Raw genomic sequence first — 22,127 nt, 5'->3', positions numbered from 1 at the left:
ATCTGAATCAACAAATTAACTCTAAAAACCTGCAAAAGATTCCTGAGGCTTTTAAAAACTCCCAGCCTGGTTCATTACTCAAAACCGCAATCATGGGTAAGACTGCCGACCTGACTGCTGTACCAGAAGGCCATCATTGACACCCTCAAGCAAGAGGGTAAGACACAAAAAGAAATTTCTGAACAAATAGGCTGTTCCCAGAGTGCTGTATCAAGGCACCTCAGTGGGAAGTCTGTGGGAAGGAAAAAGTGTGGCAGAAAACGCTGCACAACGAGAAGAGGTGACTGGGCCCTGAGGAAGATTGTGGAGAAGGACCGATTCCTGACCTTGGGGGACCTGCGGAAGCAGTGGACTGAGTCTGGAGTAGAAACATCCAGAGCCACCGTGTACAGGCGCGTGCAGGAAATGGGCTACAGGTGCTGCATTCCCCAGGTCAAGCCACTTTTGAACCAGAAACAGCGGCAGAAGCGCCTGACCTGGGCTACAGAGAAGCAGCACTGGACTGTTGCTCAGTGGTCCAAAGTATGTCATTCGGAAATCAAGGTGCCAGAGTCTGGAGGAAGACTGGGGAGAGGGAAATGCCAAAATGCCTGAAGTCCAGTGTCAAGTACCCACAGTCAGTGATGGTCTGGGGTGCCATGTCAGCTGCTGGTGTTGGTCCACTGTGTTTTATCAAGGGCAGGGTCAATGCAGCTAGCTATCAGGAGATTTTGGAGCACTTCATGCTTCCATCTGCTGAAAAGCTTTATGGAGATGAAGATTTCATTTTTCAGCACGACCTGACACCTGCTCACAGTGCCAAAACCACTGGTAAATGGTTTACTGACCATGGTATTACTGTGCTCAATTGGCCTGCCAACTTTCCTGACCTGAACCCCATAGAGAATCTGTGGGATATTGTGAAGAGAAAGTTGAGAGACACAAGACCCAACACTCTGGATGAGCTTAAGGCCGCTATCGAAGCATCCTGGGCCTCCATAACACCTCAGCAGTGCCACAGGCTGATTGCCTCCATGCCACGCCACATTGAAGCAGTCATTTCTGCAAAAGGATTCCCGACCAAGTATTGAGTGCATAACTGAACATAATTATTTGAAGGTTGACTTTTTTTGTATTAAAAACACTTTTCTTTTATTGGGCGGATGAAATATGCTAATTTTTTGAGATAGGAATTTTGGGTTTTCATGAGCTGTATGCCACAATCATCAATATTAAAACAAGAAAAGGCTTGAACTACTTCAGTTGTGTGTAATGAATCTAAAATATATGAAAGTTTAATGTTTATCAGTACATTACAGAAAATAATGAACTTTATCACAATATGCTAATTTTTTGAAAAGGACCTGTATATATGTACATTTTATATTGAGCTCAATAATAGGCAGTGGGTACTGGTACCCCAATCAGATTATACAATAGGAAGCAGTGGGGGTGTCACCCCAAGCACAGTATATAGTGAATGCAGAGATTAAAGAAAGTATGGTATTTGGGCGAGTGAGGATTTATATCCCACAAACATTTGCTTACTGACTAAGGAGAATTCTGGCACGTCTTATGGCACCTTACACTGCTTTCTCTACAAGGCCCCCTTTTCTCCTGATCATAAATTTAGATCTATAACCTCCTTATTCTTGCCCAGGGAACATTGCTATTGCCCTTCTGGGTGACTTAAATCAGTGCTAATGAATTAGTGCTATGCTATCCTTTCTATGCTGGTCTGTATTAAAAATGTTAATATGTCATACTGAGTATTTATTTAGATCCTAAATCATTCAGGGAATTTAATTTCAAATGTAATAACTTAATCCTATTTCTTTAATAACCTTTATGCTTTAGATATTTAATTGATACTTAATATTTGGCAAGTAAAATGTATGCCAAACATCCCTTGTTATTGCCTCTAGCTCATTAGATATTTCTGACACCAGCGATTTCAGGATGGCTGCACTCCAGCCCTTGCACTGGTTGTAACACTTGTTTTATACAAAGCAAATTAAAGGGGCACGTAGCTTTTTAAAAACTGAGTTTTGGGCCAGCTGAGAAACAGACCAGCTAATTACTGTGACATCTAGTAGTCTACATGATGAGTATTTGTTTTACTGAATTTTCTAGGACCAGCATCCAGTATATTAATGATAAAAGAGACCATAAAAAGATTGAAGGCCAAAAAACAAGTACAGTGACATTTCAGACACAATTGGCATGTTTATTACTAACCAGGGGGAGTGGTGCCTGATGAGATTGAGACCAATGCACTGGAAAGCCTGCCGCTCTGCCTCCTTCATTGGTATCTCCAGGGTTCCCTTTATCAACAGACACAGCTACAGGAGGCAGCGGCACTGAGCATCTTTATACAGAACTGAAAGGAGCGCATAGTGATGTCATGACTTCCAATCAGTGCTTAGTTATGTCACTAAAACTTATTGTAATAAACAATGCACCCCTTATGTAAAATATGGGTTATGGAATTCTTCAGTCCCTTATGATATCCTTATATTATACAGCAGATTATTCACTATATGTTTTATATATGGTGATGCCAAACAAGTAATGCTGAGAGCAGTGGCGTAACTACTCTGCGCTAGGCCCCTTCTTTAAAAAAATTATTTAGAGCAGTGTTTTTCAACCTTTTTTGGGCAAAGGCACACTTGTTTAATGAAAAAAATCACGAGGCACACCACCATTAGAAAATGTTAAAAAATTTAACTCTGTGCCCAGCAGCAGTGCCCCCCTAGTACATTGGTGCCAAGAGCAGTGCCCCCCTAGTACATTGGTGCCCAGCAGCAGTGCCCCCCTAGTACATTGGTGCCCAGCAGCAGTGCCCCCCTAGTACATTGGTGCCAAGAGCAGTGCCCCCCTAGTACATTGGTGCCCAGCAGCAGTGCCCCCCTAGTACATTGGTGCCCAGCAGCAGTGCCCCCCTACTACATTGGTGCCCAGCAGCAGTGCCCCCCTAGTACATTGGTGCCAAGAGCAGTGCCCCCCTAGTACATTGGTGCCCAGCAGCAGTGCCCCCCTAGTACATTGGTGCCAAGAGCAGTGCCCCCCTAGTACATTGGTGCCCTGCCTACGGCACACCAGGCAACATCTCGCGGAACAGTGGTTGAAAAACGCTGATTTAGAGGGGCCTGGCACAGAGGGACAAACTCCCTGCCCTGATGCATCCTCCCTCCACACTGACGCGTTCCCTGCCCACTCACCTCTCCTACCTGGAAGCCAACGTGGAGCCGGCATTTACATGCAAAATGGAGGAAGCAGAGCCCACAGTCCACTGCTTATTTTGGTTTCCTCTAGGGCCCTCATAGACATGAATAGCTTAGGCCCTGAAATGATACATTTGTGCCCAGTTCTGGTGCTGCGGTCACTTGGGTACTAATGCCACCAAGGTGGAGCTTCGCCATTCAGCTTTCTTAGAAAACTCCATAGCAATTACTAAAAGCTCACAATAAAATGTTTTAAATAGAAATTTTTAATGGAACGGTTTATTTTGGATCTTATATGGTTGGCACGTGACATTTCAGCCCTACTGTATCCCCAGTGTACTGTGTGTGAAACAAATCATGCTCATTTTTATCAGTGTAATTGTATAGTATGCCTTTACCTTCTTCTACCATTTCTAGATGTATAGACATCCATGGGGAGCCCCCTTGAGAATATATGTAATGCAGCCCTGGACCTTAAGCCCAATATGCTGACCTGAACCACTCTAAGAAAATCTTATTGCCTCATAGTATGTATTTGACTACCATCAACATAATTTAACCTTGTCATTCTATACCATCCATCCTCCATTAAAGAAGAATGATCATCAAAATTTCTCGGTGCTTCTGAGGATACTACCACCAAGAATTGCCTGTCACGGCACTGTAGCTCTTACAACCAGCTTCCATTGTTGGCCTGCATGATTCATCTTATCCCTATCCCTCACCAACAGCCTCTGTTTCTGTCCCTCACCACTCTGCTGCAAACTTTTGTCCCATAACATTCACCCCTCTCTGTGGCCCTTACCATCAGCCCCCATCTCTGGCTTTCTCCATTGACTCCCAACTTTGGCCCTCTCTGTTACTGAGGTCCTTATGTCCATGCCTTTATCTCTGGCCCTTAGCCTTGGTCCCATCAATGACCATCATCACTAGCCTCTATTTCTGCTCTTACCACAGGTGCCAGAATATGAATAAGCTTTCTCATTGGTATTAATACGCATGACACATTATTCATACAGTGAAAATTCCAGTTGCCATATTGGAGTGAGGAAGGATTTTTCCCTATGTGAGCCAATATTGGAGACAGATGGGCATTTGCCTTCCTCTGGGTCAGTTAATAAGATCTGTATGAGGGAACAGTCGAACCCTTTTTTCAACCTTACCAACAGCGCTACTATATATTGTAAAATACAAGGGGGTGAAAGATTTATTAAATCAATAAGATTGCATTCCTCTAACAATAGTAAGTAGATCAGTGTAGAACTGACAGAGTTAAGCACAACAGGATGTAATAATTAGGATAGTAGGCTAGGGTCCTGCTCATAGAGATATCCTTATGCTTTAAAATGTGCTACTGTATGCCTAACTTGGGAAAAACTTAATCTGTACTTAATATGTAGAAAACTTATTTACCTCTCCACATTTGGTGTAACAGGGAAACTGAAGAGAAATGGATAATATAGATATTTTGTATTGCACCAACATAACCCCCTTGCTATGGAAGGGTTAAGCATGTAGCTGTACTGGAACTACACCTTAATTCCAGGGAGCCCTTTTAAAGTTGCCTTAACTGAGAGTCTAGTGGATAAGCAAGCAGAATGTGTTGGGAACGGCGCATGAGAAGGGGTGCAATCTTTTATGTTACAACATTAATGTGCATTACCAAAAGTTTACGGATAGCTACTGGTCCAGCATCTTCTTTCAGAACCACAGGTATTTATTAATAATGAATTAATATGTTCGTCCTCCTTTTACTGCTAAAACAGTCTCTACTCCTACTACTTTGTAGAAGTCTCTACTCCTACTACTTTGTAGAAGACTTCACTAGATGTTGGAGGACTTTGCTTTCATTCAAGTCATTGATGAAGTTGGTCACAAAACTGGTTGCAGGTTATCCCACAGGCATTCAGTTAGGGTGAGGTCAGCCCAATATGTAGGCCAGTCAAGTTCTTCCATTCCCATCTCAGCAAACCAACTTTGTGCAGACTTTATTTAGTGTATGGAGGGGGAATAATTGTGCTCAGACAGGACATGGCTTTCCCCATCTATTATATGAACTTTGCTGTAGGGATAAGGTTTAATTACACTGGAACCAGGGGTCCAAAAAACAACCGCAGCCTGATGGCAGTGATCTTTACACCCCTCACACATTTTGCAATGCAAGTGGTCATATTAGGCTTGTGTAATGTCTTGTATTTTGTTTTACACCTGAACACAACATGTAATGTGTAGGAGACAAGTGTAACAAATTTGTTATACAAAAATGTTTGATACGGTTCTAGTTGTATAAGGGAATACATTTGATTATACCTGTACTTTCTACCAGTTATAGTATCAGTAGAGCAGAATCAGTGGTGTTACTTAAATAATGAATGTTTGTGTTACAACCTTCTGCCGTAGTGATAAGAAGCAGAACAAAACTGGAAACATCAACAGGCTGTGATGTAATATAACTCAGTGATTTCGGATCACTGACTGACTGACCACTGACCATGTTATATATGAAATGTTATGTCGCCCTCTAGCTGCTGCTGGGTGCCAGCTCCCAGTATCCCCAAAGTCTTTAGAAGAACTCAGATCTGCAGCATTATGGGTTGCAGGCCACTGGTTTATACTGTATTGTTTGCAGTGACATACATATTTTATTTTAGAGAAAGTGGAATTGTAAATAAGCATTAGTACATGAATAATCCACAGAACTGTGTATTAAGTGCTTACAGCTGTGCAATACATTGAAAAAGAAAACTTTGGCAAAGAGAACTTTAAAAACATCTACACAAATTATGACTTTCACAGAAAAGAGATTCTATACAGGGATGTACAAAAGTTAAATAATTTAAAAGTTGGAATGTTTCTTTCTTCCACGTGAGACCATTCACATTCGTGGTGCGCCAGATGCATTGTTTCGTTAATTGTCAACATCAGCTAGAATGTTAGTCTTTCTGTATTTGGTTATGGCTTTCCAGATCCGACAGAGCTCTCCTCCCCTAAGGTGCAGAGAACAGAAGGGAAGAGGTTAATGAGCGCATAACACATGAAAGGGATTGGAAATTCTACACAGGAAAATAAGAAAAACCTATGTATCCTTTAAAGAACAAGGAAAGTATTATTCATGGGGCTGAGCCAAAATGCTACTCCTCCACCAATGAAATCAGTTTCTAAGTTTTATCCCCAGGTCAGGGTTTCTTTTCAGAAAATGATGCACTGGCTGGGGAACATATATACAGAGGTCTGTTCTACCATTTTGCCTTATTTTCAGGTGTCTCGGGAGCTTGGGCTTGGTCATGCTCAGTGAGTAAGGAAAGGTAATATGTGCAGATTCTTCACTACTGCGCATATGTAAGTGTGGGTCAGTGCTAGGGATGCCTAGAAAATGGCAGCGTGGCACGAAAGCTTTAAAAGCTGTGAAAGGATTCAATGACCCCAACCAGCAGAGGAAAAATGTTTGTCAATGCTATTTTTATACAAAAAGCCCCCTTTAGCACAAGATATATATGCCTTCTGGTATGGCACTAGGGTGTCTATGAAAATGAAGAGTATGAAAGAGAATATCAGAAAGCCACCTTTAAGAAGGGTCTTAACACATCTGCTATAAAATGTATTCACTGTCTGTGTGAGAGTTTTGTAAGGCAATGCACACCCCACCATACTGACTGCATATTATTGTTCTGTGGCTCTTTCCTGTCAGGAACAAGCTGTGAGTGCATCACAAGAGTTGGTGCATCAATTTCTTCACTGACTGGATGCTCAGCTAAAGTTTTTCCCTGAGTATACATGAACATTACTGGGCTCAAATACCATACATGAGATGTACCTAAATACTGATAGTGACACAAAGGGTGCAATTCTGCCATTCAGCCAAAGAACTCATAAATCAGGAAGGGGTCATTATATGCCAGTCTCTCAAGAGTCCCACATTTGAAGGAGTTGTGTCACATTTGGCTTAAATGGGAAGTTACTAGGTCCCTGGCTCTCTAACAGCCATTGCCGACTAAGAGCATGTGCTCTAAAAGCAAAGAATGGAACAGTTCCCAGAGCACATGCTCTTGTTTGGCAATTAGCCCCACTGTGGGGGTAAGTTTGGTGTGGATGGGGAGATGTAATTTATGTGTTTACCTCTTCTTTAAAGGGTTGAAATTAAATCAGCAGAATAAGCATATGCCAACACATGGGGTCTGAACACAGCACAAAACCCAATGGTATATGTGCCCTTTGGTTCATATATGGCTATAACATCACTGTCCTGCAGCCTCAAACTAGACTTTCCTTTCAGCCACTGATGTTTGGCTTCTGTCAGTCCGTTATTATTATGGGAACTCTATTGTTCTTTGGAGAACTTGCGGCAGAAATAAAAGCAACTGGCCCCTGGCTCTGAGAGAAACTGCTGTATAGTCATTTTCCCTCCCCAGACTCAAGTTGTGCTTTGCAAAACAGAGACCTTTTCCGCACACCCTTTGGCTCTCCAAAATAATTAAGCATCTGGTGCACACTGCTGGAGGGATCGGCACACTCCCAAAACCAAACCAGCAACAAACGCAAATGGCACTCAGAGCTGCAAATAAGGGAGCAAGCCCTTAACAAAAACTTTATTGTGCACTAAACTTTACTCCGCAATAAAGTTTTTTAAGGGCTTGCTCCCTTATTTGCAGCTCTGAGTGCCATTTGCATTTGTTGCTGGTCAAGTTGTGCTTTGGCAATTCATTTGTTATCATCCTACATACCTGAGTCTCAGTGATTTCAGATCATCTTTGGTGATATCATGCAGTACATTATACAGGGTGTATTCTTCTTCAACAAACTGTGAAGCCAATTAACAAATGAATATCATTAGTGAATTTCATGTAATCCTTTAATATGAATTACATGCAGGGATGAGTACATATCTGAGAGTAATGTCATAACCAAGTTTGCAATGTTTCTAGGGGACTAGTTTTAACCAGCTATTCTGTGGATTATTACATTCATTATGCATGTTAACCAGGAACATGAGAGCTGCTTTTCCAATACACCAATCTTGGGAAACCCACAACCATAGTTATTACCTGGTTTACTACATCATCATCAGCGCCAAGTTCCCTTAACCAGTTAACAAGCTCTTGGTCTGTGGGTCTTTCATGGGACACATAAGGTACAGGCGTTGATGGAATATCTAAGGGAAGAAATACAGAATGATCAGGCCAGATTTAGAGAGCAACATAAGCTTTATGCAGATAGAATACATAGTCTGAGCTCAACAGGTGTACACTGCACAACTGTTGGGGCAATGATAAAGATAAAATCACAATACTTGCCCACCTCCTCTACATCCCCAAATTTTTGTGACATTAAATAAGGTCACATGATGTGCCAAAGTGTCCACAGTCTAAGCCATTGTTTGGCAAGCACATTGTTAGCACTTAATATCCTGACAAACTCCAAACCTAGGTAGCCAATTGGGTACAGTAGATCAAGATGAAGGGGGCCCCATCATTGTTGTAGCCATAAAATATATATAGTCTTGTGGGATGGAGGCAAACGTAGCATATGCCCATCAGCCCTGGTAAAGACATTATCCTGGCAGTTCTCCAAAGTCAGGGAGAATAATCAGGGGTAGGAGTTTCTCCTATGCACTGCCTACCCTAAGTGTTACAAGGAAATGCTTGATTCCCACAGAAATGCATCTGAGAACTAAGCTCAACCCACATGCAGTACACAAAAAAAGAAAGCCCCGTCCCTGCCTGGCATGGTAGGAATGAGCTTAAGAAAGAGGATATCAATTCTATGATGAACTAAAAATTAATAACCTTAAAGGGGTAATTGTTCTGTTTGCAAAAATCTAGCTATAAGTTGACTTTTGAGGGGTCAGTGTTACTAAACCAGCAAATGTACTATAAGCCACAATATTTATGAAGTAAATCATGTAACTGATTATATGATTGTTAAAATATTGGAAAAGCATTATTACCAATTGGACTCGATTTGATTTGAAGAAGATGTAAGTCATGATTCCTCTGCTCCAAACACTGTTTTAAAATCAGCTGGTATTCCCTTTCCTTTAACACCAGCTCTTCCATCAACCTTTAAAAAGAAAAGGGATTTTGTAATCAGGTAAACAAAACTCTAATGACAAGAATGCGAGGCCTTTAAATGGCTTGGGGTAAAGTACTAGGCCCCTGGGTCCCCGTGAGCTCCTTAGTGCTGGACTGTACCACCTGCTGAGCCAACTGCTCCTGATATGCTCATGGACAGTTTGCTGTGTTTGGTTATGTGTAAATTATTATCTTGAAAAAATATTCCAGTGCTCCACAGGTTGGACATATCCAAGCTGTATATAGTGTCGCAGATTTTATTAAGTAAGTAAAACACTAAAAATTTGCTTCTTACAGAACATCCAATATAGGTATAGCAGGGACACAAATAGGTTCAATTCAAGTTATATGCCACACTTCCTCAGGGACAAGATTGAATCCAGGGACAGGACTGAAGGAGTATTACTTTGATTCCACAATCTGTATTAACTTACTACACTATATAGTTTTTCTTTAATGTGCGCTTCCTTGTAGTTCTACTACTTTTATTTCAGATTTTGGACTTCTGTACAGAAGGGATGATTCAGGAAGCAGCAATTTACTGGATGTTTTAGAGCTGAGCATTTTTTTAACTGGCATCCATTACTGGTGAGGACTTTTGAGCATAGATTTGTTTCAGTATTTGTCACTGTCTGAAAGAAATCCTCTGAATCAGCAATACATGATCCAACCATTACCGCACTGTCCTTAGCCACATACATTTCCCTAAAAAAATGTATATTACCATTGCTAGAGACTGGTGTTTCAGGCCTGCTTCACTCACATTTTGCCAAGAAAACATTAACACTATAGCAAAGCTAATCTGGAAGCCTTTATACTTCTGAGTATATACTGACTGATGCTTATAATCATGCCCAATGCTAGCCAAACAAAGTATTACATTTGTTATCAGTCTACAAGCCAGAGTTCTTTTCTTCATAATGAAGTTGAGAATTAATGACCCTGATACTGAACATAAATATGTCATCTCCTGTTTTAGTGATAGGACTATAGCATTTCTGCATTCCCAGTTTATGTGCTGTGGAGTTGTACATTTTTGCTTTATGCTTATTACCTGTTTGTTTCTTGCCGCAGTTTGCCCAGCTGCAGGTTGGTTTGCTGGCCTTGTGTTTCATGGGAAACTACTGAGCTGAGGGTGCTGACACCAGATGTTATCACCACCTCCTCTGTGCCGTTTTGCACCACTGGTTGGTAATCTTCATCCTCCACTTCTTTGTCCACTCCTTCACTCTCTGAGGCAGGACCCAAATGAGCTCGAAGCTCTGTAAAATAGAATTCAATGGATTACCTCGAAAGAACAGATTATGGGGCCATGAGCCCTTATGTCAAACACATGGCCAGACATACACCATGTACATGCTAGTCATAATAAACAGCTTCAATTTTAGCTTTCCTTTTAGAATGTCACTTCAAGAAACTTCAGTTACAGATTCACATGAAAATGTCTGAAATTATCATAAACACATCTATCCAGAAACTGGGAGACATTTGCTACAGAGGACCCTTCTCATGTTTAACATAGGTGTGTGTGTTGGTCCCTATTCAGTCACTGCTCTGGCATTTTATGTTCGCTTAATATTTCTAAAAAAAAAAAAGGGGGGTCCAAAGGCACCAAATACCACAGCTGTAGCTCCCCTTAAATATTAATTGTTTTAGTTTTGCATTGTGTCCTTAAAAATGAATGCACTGTGGGCCAGAACAACGTACCAGGAATGAGGATGGTAACTGCTGCCTGCACTGCACGGCGTATGATATTGTCCATAGCAAACATCCAATGTGGCCGAATTAGGTGATTCCGTAACACCTTGTTGATCTACAAGAATAATGTTGTTGGTATTATACACTTTCCAGCTGAAATGCATGCATATTTAAAAAGTACTTTCCCACACTCAAAACTGCATTTTCACTCCTTTTGAATCAACATTCCCAATGTAAATGTAGAACCCACTAGCACCGGTATTTATTTGTATTGTATATTTATCTGTGACATACATGCAAAGATCTATTGATTAGTTGCTAACATTCTGAGTGACTTACCGCATCTTGAAAGCCAAACAGAACGAGCTGAATCTGGTTAATGGATGTGCTATCAAAATCTAAATCCACTTTGAGTTTTGAAATAGTAGAAGCCATGACTCTATGCTCTGGAGAGCGGATAAACTCCCTTAGGATGCTGATTATTTGCTTGATATGGGTGACTGAGAGCTGCACGTCTTCTGAACTCTGCAAATAAAAGCAGTATTTTCCATCGTTAGTTTTAGTAATCAGCAGCTGGAATAAAAACCTCTCAGAATAGAATTAAATTGCTTTAGGTTCTTTTAAGTCTCAAAAAAACTTTATTATTTTCATCTGAATTGAAGTCAAGCGACATTTACACGATGGACAACTAAAAACACCAATCTCAACAAAGCATCCATTTTATAAATTGTTTTCAAGCAAGTTCTGAACATTTAAACAGAGTTTGGATTCACTGAATCGTTGGAGGAGTATTTCTTTTGATTCCTATCTCCAAAAAAATATAATGTTGTTTTCACTGCACTCTACACAAGGTTTAACAGTCCCAATAACTATATAACTCGTCCCTATAAAGCAAGAAACAGATTACAAATACACTTTGAATAAACATCATTCTATTTCCAACTCCTGCTTTCAAACTATTAGGATTTCTGCATTCAGTGGACTGATTTTAACTGTTTTCACCTTTCTTACCTGCATAAGACATTCCTGAAGGTGCGAGGACACTTTATTCTCTTCTTCATTTAGGATCTTGTAGAGAATTGCCCGTCGCTCACTGTCTTTCCGCAGCAGGAACAAGCCAGAGTCTCTTTCCTCTGGTGAAGGAGGATTACTTCGATCCTCTGATACAGAACTGTCATCTGGAACACTAGGCACAAGACACAGATAGGTACAACTATAACAACACATTGACCAGCCATATAATTAATACATTCCCTCAAGTTCCCCCAAATGTACACGGCTTTATACAACATGACCTATCGGTTCAGACAGCATTGTAAATCTGATCTCACTAAGAGACAGCAATTCTATTTACATATGCAAATGAAATGGTATTTACAGTGTAAAAAGACAATTAGGGCTGCACCAAATCCATAATTTTTAAATGGCCAAATACCAAATCCTCAACAAAAGATTCAGAGGTATTATAAAATAAATCCGAACTCTACTTTCCAAATTCAAAATTGAAAAGAATTAAAAATTAGTAAAGAACTATATAAACCAAAAATATATATGATATTGTTAATAATTATGTATTCATTATATAATATTTGTCACATTACATTGTCCAGATTTCTATGTAACTTGATTTTTAAGGCTCAAGGTTAAATTACTGGGGGTGCCAAATGTTAGACAAGCCCAATGAATGTAATCACTTACCTGATACCCTGCACTGGTGCTCCTACTGGCGATTATTGTACCGGCACCCCACCCACCAGTGATTTCATCTTTCTTTCTCCCTTTATGATTTATCTGTTGGGATTCTATTTGAATTCCAAATCAAATCTGGATTCAGTGCAACTCTGCAAACAATATGGAAGCCCATCCATTGTGAGGTTTAAGTACACTGACATGGGCCACTTGCTGTTGTTTACCTTAAAAAGTTGGAATTTGAACCTTTGTTGATGGGAAAATCTGAATTTGACCTCTTGGTCTTTTCGAAAAACAGTTCTTGCTTTGCATCAGAGTCGGGGGACACGGATCCATGCTCACTACTGCTGCTGCCAGCAAGCTCCCCTGGAACTGGGATAGGCAGTGATGTGCTGCGGTTATAATCTACAATATGAACAATCCTTAATTGCACAATAAAACAATCCAAGCAACAGGTTCCATTGCATCACTGGCTTCAGATTTCTAAAATAAATATATTATATCTATACCAGATCTAGGCTGCTGGCCCATTTATAAGGTTCAACTTAATACCTGTACCATGGGAAACAGGCTTTAATACACTGATTTGCATTATTGTTCATTAACACAAGGTATTTCATTATTTTAGGCTTAGCAGGACTAAACCTTAGATCTGACAGGAACAGACTCTGCTTTTGCTCCAACACAGAACTGAGTTTTAATTTCACTGAATAGTTCAGCAAAGTGTGAAAGTGTGCCACATTGTTAAGGGCACAATTGCCTGGGGGAAAGAAGATATCCTCTAATTCTGACTGCATAGCACAATGCTTATAAACCCAACTATTGTATGATTTATGCCCTGGACATCAGGCCTCTGGGGGAGGCAGAAATTGTGCTTGGTGATAGTACACATTACATACTGTACTGTAATGATAATCACAATACTGAATATAATAAATGTAATATTATTTAAAACAGCAATGTCCAACTATATGGGACAGGCAATACCATGACTGCAAACAAGAAATTCTCATTCAATAACCTGCAGTAACTGGAAACATGTGCTTAAAAGCACAGCTGCATTGCAATAACAGCATATCATACTGTGTATATGTCAGGTGGCACATTATGGATTGTCACTGTAAACAGTAGCACCCATGCTTGAAAGCGCCAGACAAATGAGAAACTATCAGCTACGATAAATCTGTGCAAGACTGCTATAAATTAATATATTGCTATATATTATGGGAGCACATGGTGCATGTATGCAGTAGTGAGTAAAATTTTAAAAATCCTAATCACACATAAAAAGTAATTAATGCTGCGCTAAGCATTCACAAACATGAAGAGAAAACTTTAATCTCCAAAATCCATAAAATGTCTACTATATTTCACTTATGGTACAACCATATACCATCCGACCATATCCTTCTTTTTTATAGTTATCACTGCAGTATCCTCCCTGGGTAAAAGTACAGCAGGCAGTTATAATAGTATATACCTCAGTGCATCACAGGAGTAAGGTACCCAAATCACCAACATTAGATACTTTTACAACCCCTATACCAACTAAGTTGGTAAGAAAGTTCTATTAAATATTACCCCTCTTATATCTAGCCTTGCAATATTGCAAAATTCCATTTTAAGTATTAATACTGATTGCCTGTATAACAATATTATGCAGCCAGTGGAAGTGTTTCTGTGCTCTGCCCAGTGCATTTAGTCACTGTGGAACTGCAGGTATCTTGGCAACTAAGTGCATTTCAAACATCAAGCCAGAAGGGGGAGCTGAGTTATAAAATGGTGATCCTTACCTGAAGGTTTGAAAGCAATTTTACTCTTCTTGCCTTTATTTGATTGCTTAAGGAAAAAATCTCTTAGCAGGTCAGTTACAGTAGCACGCTTCGCGGGATCAGGCTCAAAACAGAGCAGGATGAAAGCTCTGGCTTCTGCTGATAGGGATTCAGGGATTTCTGGATGGATTTTAAACATACCAACCTGAAAAAATGAAATGGGTTTATGGGTGTCCAGTAATATGGTCAGATCTAAAAGCCATTTCATTCTCTCCCCTGCAGATATCTTACACTGCGTCTACGTCTTTTGCCTTTAACATGTAGCACTACTAAATTATTATTATTATTAACATTTATTTATAAAGCGCCAACATATTCCGCAGCGCTGTACAATAAGTGGGTTTCATACATTGGACATACAGAGTAACATATAAAGCAATCAATAACCGATACAAGAGGTGAAGAGGGCCCTGCCCAAAAGAGCTTACAATCTACAAAATGGTTTGTGCTTTCTAATAAATGAATAAGAATAGTAAATAGATATTTCCTATTTAATCATAATTCCAAATATGCTAAAGGCCCATTCTTGGAGAAAAAGTTGTTGTTACCTTAAACATTGCAGCCTGGGGTTCCCCCAGTTCATGGAAAGGAGGCCTGCCAGTTGCCATTTCAATGATTGTACAACCAAGAGACCAGATATCAGCAGGAGCACCATATCCTCTGGGCCCTTTATCAATGATCTCTGGAGCCATGTATTGTAAAGTTCCTGAAACAGAGGCCGAACGGAATAAGAAACACATGCACAAAACACAGGGCCAAGATCTTGGCTTTATGCCTACTGCTTATCTCATTAACTTGCTGGCACTTACAACTGACTGGGGATTATGGGTTTCAAAGTTATTTAAATGTCTCACAGCACAGTGGTAACATATTAAGCATGTGGAGACAGAATGTTGCATTTTTCCTTAGCTTAAATAGGTACATGATTTTCTTAAGCTGGCATGAAACAGCTAATTTGAGACTGCCAGAGATAGATAGATCGATGGACAGACAGACAGAAAGATATATTTCTCACCAATTTTGTGGATGAGGCCCACTTTTTGGCCATTTAAATGCTTTTTTAAGCTCTAATGCTTAACAACAAAATCAACAAATCAATACACTGATGTAATCTTATCTGCAGATTAAAGTGCTAATTTCAACCCTCCATAACTGGTGTGCAGCGGGGTATGGAGAATAACATGCACAGGGGTGTGGGCACTCAACTACCCAACGCAGGTGTAAAGGAGGAGGTATAAAATTGTAGAGATATAGCCTTACTCCTGTATCTTATGTAAGCAAGTGATAACCCTGGGGGAAGAGAGGGCATGCTATTGACCAACCCAACGTCCCATCCATAATTATGGGTAGTAATAAAAATATTTATAAACTATTTATTGGGGTCTATTAGGGTGTAAATTAGCACTGTCCAACTCTTTTCATAGTTAGCTGCCCTACTAAAAGTTTGTGGGCCATATTACGCCAAAATAATGATGTCCTACAAAGCAGTCTATGAAGCAGGGCTGTGGAGTCGGTAGATTAATTTTCCGACTCCAACTCCGACTCCTCAGTTTCTGATACTTCCGACTCTGACTCCATGACTCAGGGCTCTGGCACACGGGGAGATTAGTCGCCCGCGGCAAAACTCCCTGTTCGCGGGCGACTAATCTCCCCGAGTTGCCTACCCCTGCCATCCCACCGGCGAACATGTAAGTCGCCGGCGGGATGGCAGACACGGCGGGGCGATTTCGCGCAAATTGCCAAAAAAGACTCGCAAGTCTTTTTCGGCGATTTCCTGAAATCGCCCCGCCGCGTCTGCCATCCCTCCGGCGACTTACATGTTCGCCGGTGGGATGGCAGGGGTAGGCAACTCGGGGAGATTAGTCGCCCGCGAACAGGGAGTTTTGCTACGGGCGACTAATCTCCCCGTGTGCCAGAGCCCTCAGACTCCTCTGTTTTTAATATGCTAATGTATTTTATACATCCAGGAAGGGGAAGGGGCACTTAAAACACAACTGAACTGATAATAAACTGATAGACAATTTTATCTATACTCCTACTCCTAATGATTTCCCTAGAATCCCATAGTCATGTTTAAAGTTTAAAGGAACAGTAACACCAAAAAATGAAAGTGTATAAAAGTAACTAAAATATAATGTACTGCTGCCCTGCACTGGTAAAAGTTGTGTGTTTGGTACAGAAACCCTACTATAATTTATATAAATAAGCTGCTATGTAGCCATGGGGGCAGCCATTCAAAGGAGAAAAGGCATAGGCACATAGCAGATAACAGATAAAACACTATTGTATTCTACAGAGCTTATTTTTCCAGCTTGAATGGCTGCCCCCGTGGCTACACAGCAGCTTATTTATATAAACTATAGTAGTGTTACTGTAGCAAACACACCAGTTTTACCAGTGCAGGGCAACAGTGCATTATATTTTTATTACTTTACAGCTATTTCATTTTTTGGAGTTACTGTTCCTTTAAGATAACATTACAGCTGAATTACAGCAGTTTTTCAAATGTTTTAAAGCTTCAGTCTTAAAGAAATAGTAACACCAAAAAATAAAAGAGCTTTAAAGTAATAAAAATATAATGCACTGTTGCCCTGCACTGGTAAAACTGGTGTGTTTGCTACAGTAAAACTACTATAATTTATATAATAAGCTGCTGTGTAGCCACGGGGGCAGCCATTCAAGCTGGAAAAAAGGAGAAAAGGCACAGATTACATAGCAGATAACAGATAAGTTCTGTAGAATACAATAGTGTTTTATCTCTTATCTGCCATGTGCCTGTGCCTTTTCTCCTTTGAATGGCTGCCCCCATGGCTACATAGCAGCTTATTTATATAAACTAGTAGTAGGGTTTCTGTAGCAAACACCCCAGCTGTACCAGTGAAGGAATGGCTGCCCCCGGGGCTACACAGCGGGGTATTTATATAAACTATAGTAGGGTTTCTGTAGCAAACACCCCAGCTGTACCAGTGCAGGAATGGCTGCCCCCGGGGCTACACAGCGGGGTATTTATATAAACTATAGTAGGGTTTCTGTAGCAAACACCCCAGCTGTACCGGTGCAGGAATGGCTGCCCCCGGGGCTACACAGCGGGGTATTTATATAAACTATAGTAGGGTTTCTGTAGCAAACACCCCAGCTGTACCAGTGAAGGAATGGCTGCCCCCGGGGCTACACAGCGGGGTATTTATAAAAACTATAGTAGGGTTTCTGTAGCAAACACCCCAGCTGTACCAGTGCAGGAATGGCTGCCCCCGGGGCTACACAGCGGGGTATTTATATAAACTATAGTAGGGTTTCTGTAGCAAACACCCCAGCTGTACCAGTGAAGGAATGGCTGCCCCCGGGGCTACACAGGGAGGTATTTATATAAACTATAGTAGGGTTTCTGTAGCAAACACCCCAGCTGTACCAGTGCAGGAATGGCTGCCCCCGGGGCTACACAGGGAGGTATTTATATAAACTATAGTAGGGTTTCTGTAGCAAACACCCCAGCTGTACCAGTGCAGGAATGGCTGCCCCCATACTACACAGCAGCTTATTTATATAAATTATAGTAGATTTTCTGAAGTAAACACACAGTGCAGGGCAGCAGCACATTATATTTTAGTTACTTTTATACACTTTCATTTTTTGGTGTTACTGTTCCTTTAAACTATTGACTATCCATTCCCTTCACGTATACAAGTATTTTTAGTCCTGCAAATTTTATTTACTTAATTAGTTATCAGTGAGAGTTAGGCTAGGTTCCCAGTGGGCATTGGGTTCCCAGTAACAGAGGAACATGACGCAGTGGAGCTGCCGCACCTTAACTGTGCGTTACGTCCCATTTAGTGAAGCATACAGTCAATGAAAAGCATGCTTCATGGTCGCTCAACGTGTTTGTTTCTGCACTGCGTGCATTGGGCTTTATTCTTATAGCAGAGAAGTAATTAATTATGACTGTTTGTGGATTGGGACATTTAAACTTGCTTTATTTATTTATTTATTTTTCCCATTTAAATTTAGTAGGAGTCGGAATCGGTTAATTTTTTGTCGACTCCGACTCCAGGTACCCAAAATTGCCTCCGACTCCGACTCCACAGCCCTGCTATGAAGCCCATAGGTAAGAAAGGGGCCAGAAAAAGCCATATCATATAAAGACATCGTGCCCTAAACTTGCTTATTGAACAAAATAGGCATAAAATATCTTATCTACATAAGTAGATATTGTTCTTGACCCTTAATAACAGAAATAGATTAAGGTGGATAGGGTTTTTTTCTGTAATTTAGATAATTATACTTTAAGTCTACTAAAAAAAATAATTTAAACATTAATTAAAACATTAAACCCAATAGGATTGTTTTACCTCCAGTAAGGATTGTTTTAATATTACAACAGAGAAAAATTGTTTTTAAAAACTAGATTTGATTAAATCGGAGTCTATGGGTGATGACCTCTCCGTAATTCTGGATAATATGTTTCTGGATAACAGATCCCATACATGTATATATGAATTAGTGAGAGCTGTCCTAATGTTTGCCTAAAACCTCTCTATACAGAGTAATCACAAAAGCACTAGTTATTGGAAAGAGACAATATGATAGCATCACATGATTTGTATAAATGCATACAAACAGAATATACTATAAAAGGGGAGATTATACAAAAGAGAGCTTGGAAAGGTTTAGCAGAATGGAGAGAACAACCATAAGACAATGAACTCTTTAAGCACTTATACAGTTAAACTATACAGTTCTCACCAGTAAATGTTTCAGTGCATGGATTCACTCCAGCCAGGCGCTTGGAAGTCCCAAAATCAGATATCTTCAATACTCCACTGTATGTGTTCACTAGAACATTATCCCCCTAAAGAACGAATATTGGAAGCAAATACAGTTTAGGTCACTAAAAACGAAAACACATAAAACTCAGCAGTACAATCATATCCTGCTCCAGTTCATTTTGATACTTTGTACTGAGAGATAAAGTTTGGCCATAGGACTGAGACACTAGCATTCTTCTGAAATTTACCACTTAAATATTCCAATTATGACCCCTGCATAGGTGCCAAAAGTGCCCTTAATATACCATGATTCATCTTATATTGATTAGAATGTGCTGCATTTAGAAGAGATGGAACTGGCTTGGGGAAGGAAATGTGCTTTATGGCAAGCTACTTGCAGTTAACTTGCCACTTGTGAGCTTATTTGGTATCATCAACCCATGCCCAACAAATTAGACTCTACATCAACAATCTGGAGAAGTGTTTACAGCAGAATTCTCATGTGTCTCTGGTAGTTCTCTACTGTGTGTCAGCGCCTTAGAAAGCCAGGGATACAGATACCTCTATAGAAAAACCTCTGAAAAGCAAGGAAAACCCCAGCAATAGGAAAAATGTAAGCCATTCTTTGCTGTAATGCCACCATTGTTGAATGGTATAACAGCAGTGGAATGTTTCTGCATAGAGAGGGCAAATTAGCAAACTGTATTAAAAAAATGAATTTCCTGTAGGTGACTGGGGTAAAAGGGTTAAGAAATCTTTAACGAAAGAAAGAAAAGTATTATTTAAGTACTTACCTTTATGTCTCTATGCACAATCTGGTTTTCATGAAGATATTTCAGTCCTTCCAAGATTTGTTTGGTATAAAATTTGATGGTGGGTTCCTTCAAAGGTCCCCATTTTGAACGCAATAGAACGGACAAACTACCTGGTTAAATGGAATTTCAATATATAAATATTTTGGGGAAAGATACCATCCTAGTAGAAGCAAATGTTATTTAACCAGGTTTCATGAGAATCCTAAGAGACAAGCCAAACCTCCTGGAACTTGCTCCATGAATATCTTGATATATCCATCCTCTGAAATGGATCCGAGATACTGCACGATATTGCGATGCTTCAGATATTTATGTAGAGCTATCTCCTCATGTAGAGGTTGGGAATATCTGCAACATGATAACAACAAGTCACTTTCTGAGCCAAATAAAAGACAATTTCAAGCTGCATAATTAAAAGGACTGTAATGAATTAGTATAGGATGATGCTACATGTGAAGATCTGGAGCTGAAGCATGCCACTGGCTGCAAATACCTTTTGATGTGACCAGCCTCACGGGCAAAATACCTGCAAAGCAAAACAGCTACATGCCTTCCAACAACAGCATTTTGTTCCTGAGAAGGATGTAAAAGAAATCAACGTAGCAAACATCAAACAATTAGATATCAGCAGAGTCTTATACACCTATGTACCATGAAAGTTACACTGTTTTCCCTTGTGCTTAAAAATGATCAGTATAATAAATTTCAATTAACAAATTGTTGCTGCCTAAATACATGCTAAGTAAGTAAAAAGAAAAGGAAATCCCAGCTGTTATCAATATATCATACCCATAAATAATATAAATCAGTTTGCAGGTACCTGCTATCCTTTTCTGGTATCTCCTTGATGGCAATCCGGACTTGGTTACTGAGGTCCCTACCAGCGTACACGACTCCGTAAGTTCCTCTTCCTAAAACGACTCGATCGCCATTTTCATCATAGTCATATTCATACTGTGAGCATAAAGTGTTATTTATTCTGTTAGTCTTTTCACCATATGTTGGTTCCCTCTCCAACCTCACAATGAGATGAAGCAGAACAAGCAGGATTGACATGCACAAAAATGAAAGCTTGCTCTGCCTACAGCAGGGCTCACTCACCAACATTCTTTACCTGTGAGCCACATTCAAATTTAAGAAGAGTTGAAAAACAACACAAACACAAAAAAGATTCCTGGGGACTGCCAATAAAGGGCTGTGACTGGCTATTTGGTAGCTTCTATATGGAATGGCAGCCTACATGAGGCTCAGTTCGGCAGTACACCTGGATTTTATGCATCCAAGGCTTGCCTCCAAACCAGGAATTCATAAATAAGCACCTGCTTTGACACCACTGGGAGCAACATCCAAGGGGTTGGTAAGCAACATGTTGTTCACAAGCCACTGGTTAGGGATCACTAGGTGGTTGGCCCACTGGTCCCAGGGGAAGAGATCTCAATAAATTAAATTTGTCTGCTGTCCAGTTCAGAAGAGGGAAGAGATTGGACTCATAGTAAGATTGTACTGGTAGTACAATTTCAACCCCTAGGTAAGTAAATTTCGGAGACATGGGTAGTAGACAGCCTGTCAAGTCATCTGCTTCACCCAGGGGGTCTACCAGGAGGAGCACTGGTTTAGATGGGCTTATTTGTAAGCCAGAGACTAGACCAAATTAATTTGTCAATGGCACCAGAACCTTTAAAGAGGGGCCCCTGTTACCCAGATACATGAGGGTATTATACACATATAGCTGGATTTTATCCACTCTTCTCTGTGAAAGAAGATGCTGGAAACTGAATTTGCATAACTTCTACCTCCACATTGGAATATTTGTAGAGCCTGCTTTTGCACCGATAACATATATATATATATAGCGAACCCAGGGTGGCACTCTGCTTCAGCTCTTACCTCAGGTGCAAGGTAAATGATTTAATATGTAGGGATAACATGAATATATATATATATATATATATATATATATATATATATATATATATCCAAAAAAAGACCAGAAACACTGAGTTATATTCCAAAAAGATAATACACAATTGATCTTTGTGGAATATAACTCAGTGTTGCT

General features: G+C 40.2%; 1 protein-coding gene across 3 annotated transcripts in view; it reads right to left on the bottom strand.

Annotated features, from left to right (window-relative positions):
- Positions 1-5,790: 5,790 nt before the first annotated feature.
- Positions 5,791-22,127, bottom strand: part of map3k15 (mitogen-activated protein kinase kinase kinase 15) — a 78,256-nt gene continuing 61,919 nt past the window's right edge. Inside the window, exons 15-29 of one of the 3 annotated variants that reach the window (XM_012956991.3) lie at positions 20,889-21,022; positions 20,289-20,416; positions 20,048-20,178; positions 19,231-19,336; positions 15,039-15,196; positions 14,452-14,635; positions 12,883-13,030; positions 11,981-12,155; positions 11,309-11,494; positions 10,979-11,084; positions 10,326-10,533; positions 9,148-9,260; positions 8,246-8,352; positions 7,925-8,001; positions 5,791-6,190 (exon numbers count right to left, since the gene is read on the bottom strand). In XM_012956991.3, coding sequence (XP_012812445.1) covers positions 6,112-6,190; positions 7,925-8,001; positions 8,246-8,352; positions 9,148-9,260; positions 10,326-10,533; positions 10,979-11,084; positions 11,309-11,494; positions 11,981-12,155; positions 12,883-13,030; positions 14,452-14,635; positions 15,039-15,196; positions 19,231-19,336; positions 20,048-20,178; positions 20,289-20,416; positions 20,889-21,022 — 2,040 coding nt within the window. In that variant the 3' untranslated portion in view covers positions 5,791-6,111. 3 annotated transcript variants of the gene reach the window in all.

The sequence above is a fragment of the Xenopus tropicalis genome, chromosome 2 (genome assembly GCF_000004195.4).
Source record: "Xenopus tropicalis strain Nigerian chromosome 2, UCB_Xtro_10.0, whole genome shotgun sequence".
In the NCBI taxonomy this organism is placed as follows: Eukaryota; Metazoa; Chordata; class Amphibia; order Anura; family Pipidae; genus Xenopus; species Xenopus tropicalis.
Note: the sequence above shows the minus strand (reverse complement) of the source record. Positions and strands in the feature narration are given on the sequence as shown.